The 20,095-nt window shown below is 34.6% G+C and overlaps 1 protein-coding gene across 2 annotated transcripts in view; it reads right to left on the reverse strand.

Annotated features, from left to right (window-relative positions):
• Positions 1-20,095, reverse strand: part of LOC149802465 (cAMP-dependent protein kinase regulatory subunit-like) — a 255,972-nt gene that overhangs the window by 139,634 nt on the left and 96,243 nt on the right. For both annotated transcript variants that reach the window (XR_016420033.1, XM_089951712.1), the window contains exon 2: positions 11,441-11,599. Coding sequence is in view for 1 of the 2 variants with exons in the window: in XM_089951712.1 (XP_089807838.1) it covers positions 11,441-11,599 (159 nt within the window). In the remaining variant the exon portion in view is untranslated. The remainder of the gene's footprint in view (positions 1-11,440; positions 11,600-20,095) is intronic.

The following is a 20,095-nucleotide window of genomic DNA, read 5'->3' on the forward strand; positions in this document are numbered from 1 at the left end:
CATGTTCCTCATATATCCTGTTATTTATGTTTTCACATACAGGAGTTCACTTACTGGGAAAGTCCCTCGATTAGTTAAAGTGGTATTTTCAGGCTAGCTTGCATGTTGCCCCGATTCCTGTGAATGATGCTTATCCAGCTGTGAACAGTACTTCTTGGATCTGTCATTCAATAGTGCACCTGCTGATCAAAGTCTAATTTATTACATTAACTACTCACAATAAATGATTTTAAAAAACACAAACCCTGATCTGCTATCCCATAATGCACCAACTGAACAATTTAATGTATATGTATTAGTTCTACTTACAATATCTCATTTCAAAAGAACACAGTTCCTGACCCAATAATGCACCAGTAGATCAGTCTAAACTGTTTCTTCTACTTAAATATCTCATTTCAAAAGAACACAGTTCCTGACCCAATAATGCACCAGGAGATCAGTCTAAGCTGTTTCTTCTACTTGCAATATCTTGAGTTCCAAACAACAGACACCCTGATATGCCATCCCATATCACACCAACAGAACAGGATCTAAAGTATTCGTCCTAATTTTACTTACTAAATAACAACATAGACCTTGTGTTATATACGGACTTTTGGCAAACCCTAGGACCTATGGAATGAGAGCCTCCTAATGATATTCTGTTATTGAGGAAAGGAAATGAAAATAAATTTCAAAATTGAATATTCAATTGTCACACCAAAACTCCAAGTGTACCATTTGCTTTTTATTTTCTTGTTGTTTTTACAAGAATTAATGGTAATGTATGTAATGAAATAAAATGAAAGACCAAAATTTCAATGACATAAATAAAACAAAATAAGAAAATTTCATTGAAAGAACAGCCCTTATTATACCATAAGTGTAGTTTTATCCCTGGGGGTTGCCAGTATTTCTAAGGTTCAATTAGAACAAATTTGCCACTAATTCTTCAGTCAGTATTTAACAGAAGATGATGATGTCTGTTTTTTTGTTAATTTCTGTGGGTTATTTTTGATGCCTTCAAACTGAACCTTGGATCTAAACTTTTATTATCTATTACTGATAATATTATTAAATGGACTATAACTTAAAATATTACCCAGTGGGCTATTACTTTAAAATATTATCCAATCGGCTATCACTTAAAATATTACTCAATGGGATATCACTTAAAATATTATTCAATGGGCTCTCGCTTAAAATATTACCCACTGGGCTATCACTTAAAATATTACCCAATGGGCTATCACTTAAAATATTACCCAATGGGATATCACTTAAAATATTACCCCCTGGGCTATCACTTAAAATATTATCCAATGGGCTATCACTTAAAATATTACCCAATGGGATATCACTTAAAATATTACCCACTGGGATATCACTTAAAATATTATCCAATGGGCTATCACTTAAAATATTACCCAATGGGCTGACATAAACAAACAACTGGAAAGCTTTGTTCTAGAGCTCATGTTTGCACATGTTTACGGATTCAACAAAAATTGCTGAATTTAAAAAGTATCATAAAAAAGTTAATAGTACCAGTAATATAAATCATTTATTGATCTCTGACTATTCCACTTGTATACTGAGCAAACAAGAAATACCTAATTAATAAATTCAGATGTCAGACGTTTATAATACAATTAGCATGCCCCTCAATCTCTGTTGGAAGGAGGACTATGGTACATTTGTAATGGAAGACATTACTCATGATGTAGATCATAAAATCAATGAAATCTAAGTAAGGTTTCATCAATGTAAACCCCGCATACAAAATGTTGGCCCACTGGCCATAACTATTAAATGATGATCTAGGAAGCTGATAATCAAATACCACTGAAGCTACATCAATACAGAACTGTATGCAAAATTTTCTTCAAATCCATTTATAATTAAGGCAAGTGTGTGTGTGTGTATTTTTAACATAGCTTTAGCAATCTGAGTCAAGGCTACAATGTCTACAGTGTGGCAGTTTATAGTGATAAGCACATGTCGCAGACATGTAGCATGATATCCCACCCAGCCACATTATCCTGACACCAGACTGACCAGTCCTAACACTAACCTCTTAAAGCTGAGCACCAAGTGAGGCAGCAGCTAGTACCATTTTAAGAAGTCTCTGGTATGACTTGGCCAGGGTTCAACCCCACAACCTCCTGCATCCGAGGTGGATGCCATAACACTTTGGCCACTGGAATGGTCTAAGGCAATTATTGCTGGCACATGGAATAAAAAGTGGTTGGCCTAAGAAGCACAGGCCACAAATTTACATAATAATAATGCAAATCAAACACAGAAAAATCTAATAAAGCTGAGGTGTCATCAAGATAATGACGAAATCCAAATGAAAGTGAGTTAGTGGACAGAAGGTACCAGCATGCTGATGTCAGCCAAGTTACCATCATGCTGTCTACTACAGGTGCTCTGTATTACCAGTTTAATGGTGTACCGCAGTATTTTTTTCTGGTGGTTAAGTACCACTGTGTTTTTCACTGTACTGGTATGTCAGTACTTTCTGTCAATAAGTAATGTACAGAAATTCCCAAGGAATTGTGTTACAACTTAATGATATTAACATCCAGTTTTCAGTATTCATGACAAAATTGCTCAAAAGATTAACTTCTTTTTACAAAATGGTTGTATCTGCAACAAATTAATGGTGAAAAATACAAAATTTTAGTACATATCCATTTAATATTACATGGCTGATGTGGCATGCGATAGAAATTTTCAGTCCATGATTCCATATCACACACCTAAAATTTCTGTATCACAGACACATCCTGGAACTATTTTTACAACATGAAATATTAAATAATAGTCCACTTATCCAGAATGATTCATTGCTATACATTTTAAATGATTCAAAAATGCCAAAACATTTGCAATTTTAATAAATGCAGTCTACTTTGGTTAAAATGAATGCTTTTGTTGCTGTGGATATTGAGAGAGTACTGTTAAGGAGAAACAAGCAGTTTACATCCATTTCATGGTAAGTAGGCCAAGACAAGCAGTTTACATCCATTTCATGGTATGTATGCCATGACAAGCAGTTTACATACATTTCATGGTATGTAGGCCATGACAAGCAGTTTATGTGCATTTCATGGTATGTAGGCCATGACAAGCAGTTTACATCCATTTCATGGTATGTAGGCCATGACAAGCAGTTTACATCCATTTCATGGTATGTAGACCATGACAAGCAGTTTATGCACATTTCATGGTATGTAGGACATGACAAGCAGTTTACAACCATTTCATGGTATTTAGGCCATGACAAGCAGTTTATGTCCATTTCATGGTATGTAAGCCAAGACAAGCAGTTTATATCCATTTCATGGTATGTAGGCCATGACAAGCAGTTTACATCCATTTCATGGTATGTAGGCCATGACAAGAAGTTTACATCCATTTCATGGTATGTAGGCCATGACAAGCAGTTTATGCACATTTCATGGTATGTAGGACATGACAAGCAGTTTACAACCATTTCATGGTATTTAGGCCATGACAAGCAGTTTATGTCCATTTCATGGTATGTAAGCCAAGACAAGCAGTTTATATCCATTTCATGGTATGTAGGCCATGACAAGCAGTTTACATCCATCTCATGGTAAGTAGGCCAAGACAAGCAGTTTACATCCATTTCATGGTATGTAGGCCATGACAAGCAGTTTACATCCATCTCATGGTAAGTAGGCCAAGACAAGCAGTTTACATCCATTTCATGGTAAGCTGGCCATGACAAGCAGTTTATGTGCATTTCATGGTATGTAGGCCATGACAAGCAGTTTACATCCATTTTATGGTAAGTAGGCCAAGACAAGCAGTTTACATACATTTCATGGTATGTAGGCCATGACAAGCAGTTTACATCCATTTCATGGTATGTAGGCCATGACAAGCAGTTTATGTGCATTTCATGGTATGTAGGCCAAGACAAGCAGTTTATGTACATTTCATGGTATGCAGGCCAAGACAAGCAGTTTACATCCATTTCATGGTAAGTAGGCCAAGACAAGCAGTTTACATCCATTTCATGGTATGTAGGCCATGACAAGCAGTTTACATCCATTTCATGGTATGTAGGCCATGACAAGCAGTTTATGTGCATTTCATGGTATGTAGGCCAAGACAAGCAGTTTATGTACATTTCATGGTATGTAGGCCAAGACAAGCAGTTTACATCCATTTCATGGTATGTAGGCCATGACAAGCAGTTTACATCCATTTCATGGTATGTAGGCCATGACAAGCAGTTTACATCCATTTCATGGTATGTAGGCCATGACAAGCAGTTTATGTACATTTCATGGCATGCAGGCCAAGACAAGCAGTTTACATCCATTTCATGGTATGTAGGCCATGACAAGCAGTTTATGTACATTTCATGGTATGTACGCCATGACAAGCAGTTTACATCCATTTCATGGTATGTATGCCATGACAAGCAGTTTACGTGCGTTTCATGGTATGTATGCCATGACAAGCAGTTTACATCCATTTTATGGTATGTAGGCCATGACAATCAGTTTATCTACATTTCATGGTATGTAGGCCAAGACAAGCAGTTTATGCACATTTCATGGTATGTAGGCCAAAACAAGCAGTTTACATGCATTTTATGGTATGTAGGCCATGACAAGCAGTTTATGTACATTTCATGGTATGTAGGCCATGACAAGCAGTTTACATCCACTTCATGATATGTAGGCCATGACAAGCAGTTTATGTGCATTTCATGGTATGTAGGACATGACAAGCAGTTTACATCCATTTCATGGTATGTAGGCCATGACAAGCAGTTTACATCCATTTCATGGTAAGTAGGCCATGACAAGCAGTTTATGTACATTTCATGGTATGTAGGCCATGACAAGCAGTTAACATCCATTTCATGGTATGTAGGCCATGACAAGCAGTTTACATGCATTTTATGGTATGTAGGCCATGACAAGCAGTTTATGTACATTTCATGGTATGTAGGCCATGACAAGCAGTTTACATCCATTTCATGATATGTAGGCCATGACAAGCAGTTTACATCCATTTCATGATATGTAGGCCATGACAAGCAGTTTACATCCATTTCATGATATGTAGGCCATGACAAGCAGTTTACATGCATTTTATGGCATGTAGGCCATGACAAGCAGTTTATGTGTATTTCATGGTATGTAGGCCATGACAAGCAGTTTATGTGCATTTCATGATATGTAGGCCATGACAAGCAGTTTATGTGCATTTCATGGTATGTAGGCCATGACAAGCAGTTTACATCCATTTCATGGTATGTAGGCCATGACAAGCAGTTTATGTGCATTTCATGGTATGTAGGCCATGACAAGCAGTTTACATCCATTTCATGGTAAGTAGACCAAGACAAGCAGTTTACATCCATTTCATGGTAAGTAGGCCAAGACAAGCAGTTTACATCCATTTCATGGTAAGTAGGCCAAGACAAGCAGTTTACATCCATTTCATGGTATGTAGGCCATGACAAGCAGTTTACATCCATTTCATGGTAAGTAGGCCAAGACAAGCAGTTTACATGCATTTCATGGTAAGTTGGCCATGACAAGCAGTTTATGTGCATTTCATGGTATGTAGGCCATGACAAGCAGTTTACATCCATTTCATGGTATGTAGGCCATGACAAGCAGTTTACATGCGTTTCATGGTATGTAGGCCAAGACAAGCAGTTTACGTGCATTTCATGGTATGTAGGCCATGACAAGCAGTTTATGTGCATTTCATGGTATGTAGGCCATGACAAGCAGTTTACATCCATTTCATGGTATGTAGGCCATGACAAGCAGTTTACATCCATTTCATGGTAAGTAGGCCAAGACAAGCAGTTTACATCCATTTCATGGTAAGTAGGCCAAGACAAGCAGTTTACATCCATTTCATGGTATGTAGGCCATGACAAGCAGTTTACATCCATTTCATGGTAAGTAGGCCAAGACAAGCAGTTTACATGCATTTCATGGTAAGTTGGCCATGACAAGCAGTTTATGTGCATTTCATGGTATGTAGGCCATGACAAGCAGTTTACATCCATTTCATGGTATGTAGGCCATGACAAGCAGTTTACGTGCGTTTCATGGTATGTAGGCCAAGACAAGCAGTTTACGTGCATTTCATGGTATGTAGACTAAGAAATTTCAGTTAGTTGAGGTGGACAACAATATCTTGGACAGAATATTTTGACAATAAGTTCTCAGATGAAGCTAGTGTGCACAGTGACAATAAAACATGTTTGAAAGTAGAGTGTGTATTCAGTATGGCATAATGAAAAGGTCCTTTACTGGTCCAAAACCTATGTTCCACTAGAGAAGAAAGGAAAAATGCACTTGCCTATAACAGCAGTTTAAATTAATTCATATATCCCATACAACATTTTTGAAACATTCAAAACATCAAAAAATACTGAAACAAAAGAAATTATGACAAGCAAAAGGGACATCTTGACCACTGGTCACCAAGTTTCATCGAGATATTATTATGCACATTAATTTTTTATTGTTTGTAAGGTTTGTTTCCATGACTGTATTCTATAATTTTATTTTGGACTTGAACTTCTCCAAATCAAGTTCACTGGATACCTACACAGTAACTCTTCATTTTGGAAACAAATAATACAAAGCTAATATTTTCTCTATGAATGTGGGTTAAATATTATGATCATTACCAATAGATGTAAACATGTTTATTTGGGTCTGGGTCTAGGATACTGGTATTCCCCATGGATACGCCTGTTGTACCTAATGTTTACCACATTTTTTATTATAATTTTAGTAACAAATTTTATCTGCTTACGACTTAGAATTTTCTAGAAATGAACTTTGGACCTACTCTACTTTCATGTCTTGTTTTTTTAAATATAATCTTGTTTACCCGAAAAACTATTCATTCTTGCTTTTAACATCTTTAGCAGAATCACATTTAATGTTGTGTTCAGTATTTCATTTGGGTGGAACTATTTATTTAAATTAATATTCACTGGAAAACAAATTGCTCTTCATTAATATTCTTGGACTGGAACGTTAATTTCGAATTGAAATGAAATGAGACAAGAATATTTTTGGATTATATTATTGTTGGAAGAACGTTAGTACAACATTACACTTTAGGCAACTAGTACATTAGTACATTCAAGACTACAAGCACATCAACACCTTCAGCACTGGATCTTATTTAGAATATCACTGGAATTTAATTATAACCGTATTCATTAGTACTTGTGATAAAACATTTTGGACTGTTTGGGATTAAATAGCAACACTTTAAGTTCTTTTGAAACTCTGACTTTATATTTTAGTGAAATAAATTATTTGTTGAATTTTACAAAACCTTTTGGTTTTTGCTATTTTCTATTACTTATTTTAAGACCATATAGTCATAATATTATCTTAAATGAATTCTGAGTTTTGTTCCAGAAACAAAGGATGATTGATGGATTAATGAGCGGTCAGAAAAAGAAACAAAAACATTATCAATAATGAAAATTAAACACCCATATGTGTTATGAACAGCCAAATAAATGTAGCAACACCTGTATGTGTTATGAACAGCCACATAGATGTAGCAACACCTGTATGTGTTATGAACAGCCACATAGATGTAGCAACACCTGTATGTGTTATGAACACCCACAAAGATGTAGCAACACTTGTAAGTGTTATGAACAGCCACATAGATGTAGCAACACCTGTATGTGTTATGAACACCCACAAAGATGTAGCAACACTTGTAAGTGTTAAGAACAGCCACATAGATGTAGCAACACCTGTATGTGTTATGAACAGCCACATAGATATAGCAAAACCTGTATGTGTCATGAACAGCCACATAGATATAGCAACAGCTGTATGTGTTATAAACAGAGGTATGGCAACACCTGTATGTTATGAACAGTCACAAATGTATAGTAACACCTGTATGTGTTATGAACAGCCACATAGGTATAACAACACCTGTATGTGTTATGAACAGCCAAATAGGTATAGCAATACTTTTATATCATTAAGAGCCATGTAGGTATAGTAGGTATGTTATGAAAGCCACATAGGTATAGCAGCACCTGTATGACATCACCATTCCAATTGTTTTGCTACAGACCATAATGTTAACATTGTGTTTTTAAAAAATATACTTTCTGCACAATTCTGGCAGGCACAACATATACTGTCCATGAGATTAATCACTGGCCAAACAACTGACACCTCAAAAACACAGTACAACACTTAAGATAATTAACTACACCAGACAAGAACCACAATGAAGAACTAGAATTATCAGAAATAATTTCTCAACTTGACATGAGGCATATAAAAATTTTAGCAAATAATTTTTTTAAATCCAAAATATAAATAGATATGATTTAAGAGTACAATAAGAAGAAGAACTCACTTCTTGTGCTAAGAATAACAACATCTGCAACTCATACAAAATCAACCAATCACAGCCAACCGTACCATTTTATCCGATTCCATTGTTAACCTGTTATGCTCTATTAATGCTCATATATGACTGGTACTGTCACACTTATAGACAACTCTGATTTCTATTTAGACCTTCTTGTAGAGATACAATACATAAACATAGAGTGTGGTACACTGGCCAAGTCTCACATATCAAACATTAGTCATTGTTGTCAAAGCATATCCAAAGTTTTGGGATATCTGCAATAAAGAAATTTAGGCATCATTCAAGAACATGAGCTTCAATTTTCAATGTACCAGCTGTAAAACATTTCAAATAAATCTGACCAATCAAGAGGTTATTTGACTCATTTCTTAAGTATCCTTACTTCATGTTAAGACTGAAGCAGTTCATTATACCTGTACTATTATGTAATATATGTGTAACTATTATAACATGTATGCCTCGATTTTAAACAAACATTATGCTAAATTCAATTCAAACATAGATATCTGAAAACTAACACCAGGCATGTATACACAAATGCTCAAACATACTATCAGGTTTCAAGGCTTTTTCCAAAAAAAATGCCAGTTTGAACATCCATTCTGTATGAGTAGCAACAAGAAGACTTTCAGTGCTATGTGTTAAACGAGCATCTTTCTTTAATAATGACCAACTAGACATCATAGTAAGTCTTTTTGTGAAAACCCCATGCTGATATGGTCATTCTTTCACTGGAAGCAGCAAAACTTAAAAAGACTTTCAAGATGGCCACCATGGTGGCAATACATGTCAAAGGGGCACAATTTACACTCAGAATCAATTAAATCCTGGGATGAATGTTAATGAACAGATGTAGGATGACTACAACAAGGCTATGGCATAAGCTCCTCTGGTCTGTAATTAGTAGAGATAACAAGGCCATGGCATAACCTCGTCTGGTCTGTAATTAGTAGTGCTAACAAGACCATGGCATAATCTCCCTTGGTCTGTAATTAGTGGTGCTAACAAGGCCATGTAATAAGCTCCTCTGGTCTGTAATTAGTAGAGATAACAAGGCCATGGCATAACCTCGTCTGGTCTGTAATTAGTAGTGCTAACAAGACCATGGCATAATCTCCCTTGGTCTGTAATTAGTGGTGCTAACAAGGCCATGTAATAAGCTCCTCTGGTCTGTAATTAGTAGAGATAACAAGGCCAAGGCATAACCTTGTCTGGTCTGTAATTAGTAGTGCTAACAAGACCATGGCAAAACCTCCCTTGGTCTGTAATTAATGGTGCTAACAAGGCCATGTAATAAGCTCCTCTGGTCTGTAATTAGTAGAGATAACAAGGCCATGGCATAACAAGGCCATGGCATAACCTCTTCTGGTCTGTATTAATAGTTACTGGTACATTATACAACCCATCCCATGTGTACTAGTTACTGGTACATAATACACCCACCCCATGTGTACTAGTTACTGGTACATTATACACCCACCCCATGTGTACTAGTTACTGGTACATTATACAACCCATCCCATGTGTATTAGTTACTGGTACATAATACACCCACCCCATGTTTAATAGTTACTGGTACATTATTCACCCACCCCATGTGTACTAGTTACTGGTACATAATACACCCACCCCATGTGTACTAGTTACTGGTACATAATACACACATCCCATGTTTAATAGTTACTGGTACATTATACACCCACCCCATGTTTAATAGTTACTGGTACATTGTACACCCATCCCATGTTTAATAGTTACTGGTACATTATACACCCATCCCATGTTTAATAGTTACTGGTAAATAATTCACCCATCCTACGTGTACTAGTTACTGGTACATAATACACCCACCCCATGTGTACTAGTTACTGGTACATTATACACCCACCCCATGTGTAATAGTTACTAGTACATAATTCACCCACCCCATGTTTAATAGTTACTGGTACATTATACACCCATCCATTGTGTACTAGTTACTGGTACATAATACACCCACCCCATGTGTAATAGTTATGTCTGTAAGCACATGGAGGACATAACTGACTCCAGGCAGATATTGCCAAGAAAGAGTTGTCTTTGCCTGGGCCATTATGACCTTGTATTTGTGAGGAACCCACTGAATGTAAATTTTTTCCTTTCCTGATCAGCAATCTGTGTAGCTTAAATATCATTAATGTTGAGAATTAACTTGTCCATCCTATAGCTTAAATGTCATTAATGTTGAGAATTAACTAGTCCATCCTATAGCTTAAATGTCATTAATGTTGAGAATTAACTTGTCCATCCTACAGCTTAAATGTCATTAATGTTGAGAATTAACTTGTCCATCCCTGTAGTTTAGATGCCATTAATGTTGAAGATTAACTTGTCCATCCCTGTAGTTTTAATGCCAAGAGATGGGCTGTTTAAGACAGCTTTAAGTAATAGGATGCCAAGAGCTGGGCTGTTTAAGCTGGCTGACAGTAATAGGATGCCAAGATATGGGTTGTTTAAGCTGGCTGTAAGTAATAGGATGTCAAGAGCTGGGCTGTTTAAGCTGGCTGTAAGTAATAGGATACCAAGAGTTGGGCTGTTTCACATGTCAGAAATATATTTTGTCCTGAAACAGAATAAACTCAATCTTGGCCCACAGCAAACAAACTGTTACAGTGGAACCAAATATACTTAAATGAAGCTACCACAGAAAGACAACAAATTTATTGCATTGATATTTTTGAAAAAACATAAAGTTACATATTAGTGTATAGAGTACAAAGTTTGCATTTAAAAAGTCTAAGTTACACAAATTAACAGGAGACAAATGTGGGCCAGAGATCACTCAACAACAACAAAAAAAATTAGCATAATAAGAAAGAACATTTTTGGGAGTAAAGTTTATAAAAGTCAACAAAAACCCAAATAAATATCTTGTCTAATGGTCAAGAAACGTCACCTGGTTCATTCTCAACACAAAAGAACTGTCTGAGAATGCTACCACTGACACAATGTATTGGATAATTTAGCTACCCACCTTTTTAACATACTGCGCTGCATCTTCTTCCTTGTAGACTTCAGCACTGACAGCACCTCTTCTGTGTCTTTTGGCAATAGGATGTGGTGGAGTTATGGACACCTCATCTTCCCTCTCATCACTAGGGGGCGTTGCTGACTTGTTCTTAGCCTTTTGTTCCTGAAAATAGAGTAAACAATATGAAATTGGGAGACCACTACTGCAAAATACTTTTATACCTGACTGAACAGAAACCCAGCATTATCAATTGTTAAATACATGTGTAACAAAATCTCATTTCACACTCCAAAACTGCACACCTATCTCACTACAAACAAAACTAGAAATGTGTTCATAGATGCCCTGCCATAGTGCCTGAATTGACCTAAACACAAAGCTTGACCATCATGAGATAGATGGATAGAGGGTGAGACTGTAGTCCCTGGCAATTATCATGATGAGATAGATGGTGAGCCAAATGTAACACTGTAGTCCCTGGCAATCATCATGATGAAGTATACAATGTATCAAGTGCAAACATAATCTTGGCTGTAATACGTAATATTATAAACTACAAACATAATCTTGGCTGTAATACATAAAAGTGTCAAGTACAAACATAATCTTGGCTGTAATACATAATATTATCATGGTCCATGAAAACTTGGCAATCATAAAAATCTCCCGAAGTCAAAAAATTTGTAAGATCAAAACACTGTTTATAGTTTCAATAAAATATTGTACTCGACAACAAATGTAATTCTCATTCTAATCTTTTGTCATGCTTCTGTCACAATTACCTTGTTGCACTTGACAAAAACAGCCCTATCCTGTCATACTTCTGTCGCAATTACTTGTGGCACTTGAGAAAGACAGCTCTATCTTGCCAAGCTAGTGCCTTGACAAAGACAGCCCTATCTTACCAAGCTAATGCCACAATTACCTTGTGACACTTGACAAAGAAAGCCCTATCTTGCCAAGCTAGTACCACAATTATCATAATTACAAAAGCAACTGGTGGCACTTGACAGAAACATCCCTCTCTTTCCAAGCTTAATCCACCATTGCCACAATTACCTTCTGGCACTTGACAAAACATATCCCTCTCTTGATAAGCTGTGCCACACTTCCAAGCTTGTATGACACTTAACTAACATCCCTCTCTTTCCATGCCTTTGCTACATTTACATTGTTGACAAAATAATCCCTAGACAAGAATGTTAGATATTTGTACAAATACATAACATTTTTTACATTGGGTCAGGTTACAGATATATACCAAGACAAAGTATATTGCAAATTTTCAACATATATACAGTGTATACATATATAAACTGATATACATCTTATATATATATATATATATATATATATATAAGTCTTGTGATAGAACTTTTAGGACTATTTAACATTTCATTCACCATATTGTAAGTTATTTTTAAGTTTTCACTTTGTATTCTAGGAAAATAAATTATCTGCTGTATTGTTATAAAACTTGTTGGTATTCACTCTTCTGCATTACTTAGTTTAAGACTATAGTATTGTAAAACTAGATTACATCATTGTAATTAAAACTACGTATAAATAATTAATCAACTGCCACTAGAGTAAGCAATTAATTTTTAAAATCTTAACCATAAATTGACCGTCCAAAAGATTCACGCTTAATTTTGAATTAAATCTCAAAAAGCTGCACATGTCAAGTTCAGGTTACACACTGGTGACCGTTGTAATTCAAATGGATGAATACAATAGTTTAAAGATGTCTATGCTCTTGTGTACTTTTATAGGGTTAAAATTTGAAATTGGTTAAAATTTAAAATTGGTTGAGGGATATTTTTCAGTGCAATTTTAAGTGAAGCTTTTACAAAACAAAAAAAAACAGAAAAATAAATATATTGCTTAAGTGGCAAATAATTGAAGTATTTGTACCTATCTGAAATTACAATACTGTAATCTTCATACCTGTGTCAGCTGACATTAATTGCAATACTATAATCTTGGTACTCCTGCTAGTCAACATTAATTGCAATACTATAATCTTGGTACTCCTGTTAGTCAACATCAATTACAATACTGTAATCTTGGTACTCCTGTTGGTCAACATTAATTACAATACTGTAATCTTGGTACTCCTGTTGGTCAACATTAATTACAATACTGTAATCTTGGTACCTCTGTTAGTCACCATTAATTACCATATTGTAATCTTGGTACTCCTGTCAGTCAACATTAATTACCATACTGTAATCTTTGTACTCCTGTCAGTCAACATTAAATACATTACTGTAATCTTGGTACTCCTGTCAGTTAACATTAATTACAATACTGTAATTTTGGTACTCCTGTTAGTCAACATTAATTATAATACTGTAATCTTGATACTCCTGTCAGTCAACATTAATTACAAATACTGTAATCTTTGTACTTGTGTCAGCTAACATTAATTACAACACTGTAATCTTGGTACTCCTGTCAGTCAACATTAATTACAAGACTGTAATCTTGATACTCCTGTCAATCAACAATAATTATAATACTGAAATCTTGATACTCCTGTTAGTCAACATTAATTACAATACTGTAATCTTGGTACTCCTGTTAGTCAACGTTAATTACCATACTGTAATCTCTGTACCTGTGTCAGCTAACATTAATTGCAAACTGTAATCTTGATACCAGTACTCCTGCCAATCAACATTAATTACAATACTGTAATCTTGATACTCCATCAGTCAACATTAATTACAATACTGTAATCTTGATACTCCATCAGTCAACATTAATTACAATACTGTAATCTTGCTTACACACACCTGTTAACATTAATACAAGGTATAGTATTTTTTTGTACTCCTGTCAGTTAACATTAAAATTACAATGTTTAGTATTTCTTGGTACTTGTGTCAGTTAACATTAAAATTACAATGTATAGTATTTCTTGGTACTTCCAATAGTTAACAATAATAAAACGTTTAGTATTTTTTTGTAACCCTGTTAATTAACATTAGTTACAATGTTAGTATTACTTGGTACTTCTGTCAGTTAACATTAAAACAATGCTAGCTGACCAAACTCCAAGAAGAACCACTGACCAAAGGGAAGCTACTGGCAAGCTTTCTCACCCAAGCTGGTCAAGCTGAGATTCGAACCCATGCAACCAGAAGTGAAATGTCAGTGATCTGTGAAGGTGAGTGCCTTAAACCACTCAGCCACCCATGACCACCATCTGTTAATAATATGTATTTTCGAACATAGTTCATCTTATAACTCACATTTACTTTATCTTTTCATATGAATACAACCATTACCTTTCTCTTTTTATTTTAGATTTCACATATTTTCTTATTTTTTTCCATAGCTTAAATTTTGTATACATGTCATTTTTATGATTTTGTTTATATTTATTATGTATTGTTACAGTAAATATGCTACTCTTGTGTGTGCTATGTACTGCAGTGGGCTAGAAACAATTTGCACAAGGCTTTAAAATCAAAACTCTATATGATATTGCCAATCTATTTTATTTAGTGCCAAAATCATTGCCACTAATAATTAAACAGCATTACAGCATGACAGAAATATAATGATAATGCCAGTACGGAAACTGTCTTGTTAACATGATCAATTTGGTCTTGACAGAAGTGGCACCAAATGGCAATAAATAAAGGTTTTAACTAAAATTTTACCATGTTATTCTAGACTTGCTTTCCAAAGGCAAGACATCATGTTTTGCAGAACACTAATTGATTTGATATTGAAGTCCAATGTTGCCAGCCAAACAAAGTATCGATTTTATTTTATGATGCTAACATGCTGTGGAAATCCATAACTGAAATGGGTGAATTCAATAGATTTCTTTAATGATATGTCTATAAAGCGCAATTGCAGGAAGACTTGATCAATGATTCACAAAACACATTTACACCACAGAAATTAACAACGATACATCTTGCACTTAAAGAAAATCAGTTGTCACATCATAAACAGACTGATAAAACAACAAACATATATGATCTATATGAAAGGCCACTGCCACCAAAAATATAAAATGAAACGAAAATAAGTAAATTTTCAAAATGAAGCAATAAAATGCTTTAAAAAAATATGTTTGTAAAATATCAAAAATATATGCTCAAAAAATAATATCATTGCTGAAAAAACTACATGAGGCATAAACAAAACAGACAAGCTGTGTATGATGTAAATACAGGAATAAAGTTGTATGAAGTAAATACAGGAATAAAGCTGTGTATGATGTTAACTACAGGAATAAAGCTGTATGAAGTAAATACAGGAATAAAGCTGTGTATGATGTAAATACAGGAATAAAGCTGTATGATGTAAATACAAGCTGTGTATGATGTAAATACAGGAATAAAGCTGTATGATGTAAATACAGGAATAAAGCTGTATGAAGTAAATACAGGAATAAAGCTGTATGATGTAAATACAGGAATAAAGCTGTATGAAGTAAATACAGGAATAAAGCCGTGTATGATGTAAATACAGGAATAAAGCTGTATGATGTAAATACAAGAATAAAGCTGTATGAAGTAAATACAGGAATAAAGCTGTGTATGATGTAAATACAGGAATAAAGCTGGGTATGATGTAAATACAGCAATAAAGCTGTATGATGTAAATACAGGAATAAGCTGTATGAAGTAAATACAGGAATAAAGCTGTATGACGTAAATACAGGAATAAAGCTGTATGAAGTAAATACAGGAATAAAGCTGTATGATGTAAATACAAGAATAAAGCTGTATGAAGTAAATACAGAAATAAAACTCTGTATGATGTAAATACAGGAATAAAACTGATGTAAATACACCGCTCCCTCGATAACTCGCGCCCGGATAACTCGTGATCCCGCTTATAACGCAGTGTCCATCTTGGCTCCCGATTTTTTCCAGAGAAAATATATTTAAAATATCTTTAAAATATGCTGAACATGAAACAATTACGATAAGAACTGATAAATTAAACCTTGATACATTGCTCATTTTATCATCGAAAATGGTGATTAATGCCCGCAAAATATAATCCATATTTTGAAATTTTTAAGTTCTAAATAAGAATTAATTTCAGAGATCTCGAAAACGCTTAATTACGTGTATTGGATGCCAATTTTTGATCTGGGACACAGAAAATCACTGAGGCGGGAGTCCTCCGTATGCATGTAATAGGTGCGCAGGAACATTCAAAGATTTGCCGGTCCTGTTTCAGCCACCTGCTTTGTGGGAAAATGTGTTGATCACTTAACTGTGCTGATATTGACAGAATTCAGTGACTGAAAGAATCTTTGATGTACATACATGTTGCCATTTTATAAGAGTACATTAAAAAAAAAAGAACATGATGCAACAGCTAGGCGGCTAGTTCAAAGGCTTTGACTGGCAGCCGAGTGAGAAAATGTACTGATATTTAGTGATTGAATTCAGAGGCAGAAAGACCCAGTTTTAAAATCCTAGCGAGACCTCTGTTTAAAGATATCATATATTATGTAAGTTTTTTATGATAAATAGTTGTCAGTATACTGTAAATAAACAGTCTGGTGAAATAGCAATCAATGAAAACTTCTGGTAAATGCTAACAGGTGGCAACAGAGAATGAAATAAACACCAATTAAACGTCTTCCTGTGTGAAAGTCACGTTCTAATCCTTTAATTCCGTTTCAGTGTAAACATTATAATCACAACATATTCTGTTCATTGAAAACATAAAAAGAGTCAATCGACCGTCACATCGAAACCTGTGAGTACTTCTGTGAGAACCTAATTACATGCTGGCTTTGTTTTGATCAACAACTTGGGGAAGTGTTTGTTGCATTAAAAAAAAAAATTGATTACAAGAGACCTGGGGTGCTGGATTAAGGGTCTTGGAGCCGCCTTTGACGTAAAGCAAAACAGTAACAGAGACATCAACGATGATAGTGTGATAGTGACTTCGAAGTTTTCAGTGAAACTGATGTCATTAATGCCGAGGCTGTTTGGGAGAAATTCGTTCAGACTCATGGTCCTGAGATGGGCGTTTCTCTTGATGATATGGAGGAGTGGATTTGTGCTGACAATGATTGCCCCACAGCCGAATACATGTCAGATGAAACAATAATTATTTCTATAACGAACAAATTTGCAGCAGAAGACGATTCTAACTGGAGTAACACAAGTGTTGAAAGTGATGCAGACGCAGATGTTGCACCCCCACCCCCCTGCACAGGATGCAATCAAATATTTTGATATTGCCATAAGGTGGCTGGAGACCCAAAATGTTGACTACATAAATCTCATGCCGTTGAGAAATCTGAGGGATTTTGCTCAGCAGCAGAGAAACCAAGGAGTAACACACAAAAAAAATTAACTGATTTTTTTCAAAAAGTGAATTGATATTTGTCAAGCGTGGCACAAACGGCAAGTATTAACTTGTTCTAATTTACTTTGTTTTAAATTTGTAGACCAATTAAATATGTTAGTACTGATTAACCCTTGTTTTTTTTGTTTTCCATTTTACTTCTATCACATTCAAATATATCTATCGTTCGATCGACACTGTTTCTCGAAAATAGTCAATCTTTTGTATATAAAAAAAAACGTCTAATTTGGATAAAATAATAAAACTAGAATGTATCCAATTCAACATAAAAATTAGTGACGTAGTACACAATGTGTGAATTGTACACATGTTAAGCGAACGGAAACCACGTGAAATAATGTTTTCGATGATAACCTCAATATACTGTAACTTATCCCGAAATTAATGTTGCCCTATGAGGAAATAATAAAGTACACCGTTATGAAGAGATATTTATTCACAGTTAATTTCAGCATGATTATAAAGTGAGTATTCAACAGTATAATCTGCCTACCCCCCCCCCCCCATTTTTCCTTTATGTCGTCAATCACTTTATTGGTTTTGGGCTTATTTTATAGGTCCCTTGATAACTCGCGCCTCACTTATAGTGCGGTCGATGTTTCTGGACCCCGATGTGCGCAAGTTATTGAGGGAGTGGTGTACAGGAATAAAGCTGTATGATGTAAATACAGGAATAAAGCTGTGTATGATGTAAATACAGGAATAAAGCTGTGTATGATGTGAATACAGGAATAAAGCTGTATGATGTAAATACAGGAATAAAGCTGTGTATGAAGTAAATACAGGAATAAAGCTGTATGATGTAAATACAGGAATAAAACTCTGTATGATGTAAATACAGGAATAAAGCTGTATATGATGTAAATACAGGAATAAAGCTGTATGATGCAAATACAGGAATACAGCTGTATGATGTAAATACAGGAATAAAGCTGTGTATGATGTGAATACAGGAATAAAGCTGTATGATGTAAATACAGGAATAATGCAATGCATGATGTAAATACAGGAATAAAGCTGTATGAAGTAAATACAGGAATAAAGCTGCATGATGTAAATACAGGAATGAAGCTATATGATGTAAATACAAGAATAAAGCTGTATGATGTAAATACAGGAATAAAGCTGTATGAAGTAAATACAGGAATAAAGCTGAAGTAAATACAGGAATAAAGCTGAAGTAAATACAGGAATAAAGCTGTATGAAGTAAATACAGGAATAAAGCTGTGTGTGATGCAAATACAGGAATAAAACTGTATGATGTAAATACAGGAATAAAGCTGTCTATGATGTAAATAGAGGAATAAAGCTGTATGATGTAAATACAAGAATAAAACTCTGTATGATGTAAATACAGAATAAAGCTGTGTATGATATAAATACAGGAATAAAGCTGTATGATGTAAATACAGAAATAAAGCTGTGTATGATGTAAATACAGGAATAAAGCTGTATGATGTAATTACAGGAATAAAGCTGTGTATGATGTAATTACAGGAATAAAGCTGTGTATGATGTAAATACAGAAATAAAGCTGTATGATCTAAATACAGAAATAAAACTCTGTATGATGTAAATACAGGAATAAAACTGATGTAAATACAGGAATAAAGCTGTATGATGTAAATACAGGAATAAAGCTGTATGATGTAAATACAGGAATAAAACTCTGATGTAAATACAGGAATAAAGCTGTATGATGTAAATACAGGAATAAAGCTGTGTATGATGTAAATACAGGAATAAAACTGATGTAAATACAGGAATAAAGCTGTATGATGTGAATACAGGAATAAAGCTGTATGATGTAAATACAGGAATAAAGCTATATGATGTAAAAACAAGAATAAAGCTGTATGATGTAAATACAGGAATAAAGCTGTATGATGTAAATACAGGAATAAAGCTGTATGAAGTAAATACAGGAATTAAGCTGTATTATGTAAATACAGGAATAAAGCTGTATGATGTAAATACAGGAATAAAGCTTATTAATACAGGAATAAAGCTGTATGATGTAAATACAGGAATAAAGCTGTGTATGATGTAAATACAGCAATAAAGCTGTATGAAGTAAATACAGGAATAAAGCTGTATGATGTAAATACAGGAATAAAGCTGTATGATATAAATACAGGAATAAAGCTGTATGATGTAAATACAGGAATAAAGCTGAACAAGAACATGCATAAGACAAATGAAAACAAAATAACATACAATCAACCAAGCAACACTCATACAATACATACAATCAACCAAGCAACACTCATACAAGGGAAACAAATGTCAAAAGAAAT

The sequence above is a fragment of the Sinohyriopsis cumingii genome, chromosome 3, assembly GCF_028554795.1.
Source record: "Sinohyriopsis cumingii isolate HCF-2022 chromosome 3, ASM2855479v2, whole genome shotgun sequence".
Lineage (NCBI taxonomy): Eukaryota > Metazoa > Mollusca > Bivalvia > Unionida > Unionidae > Sinohyriopsis > Sinohyriopsis cumingii.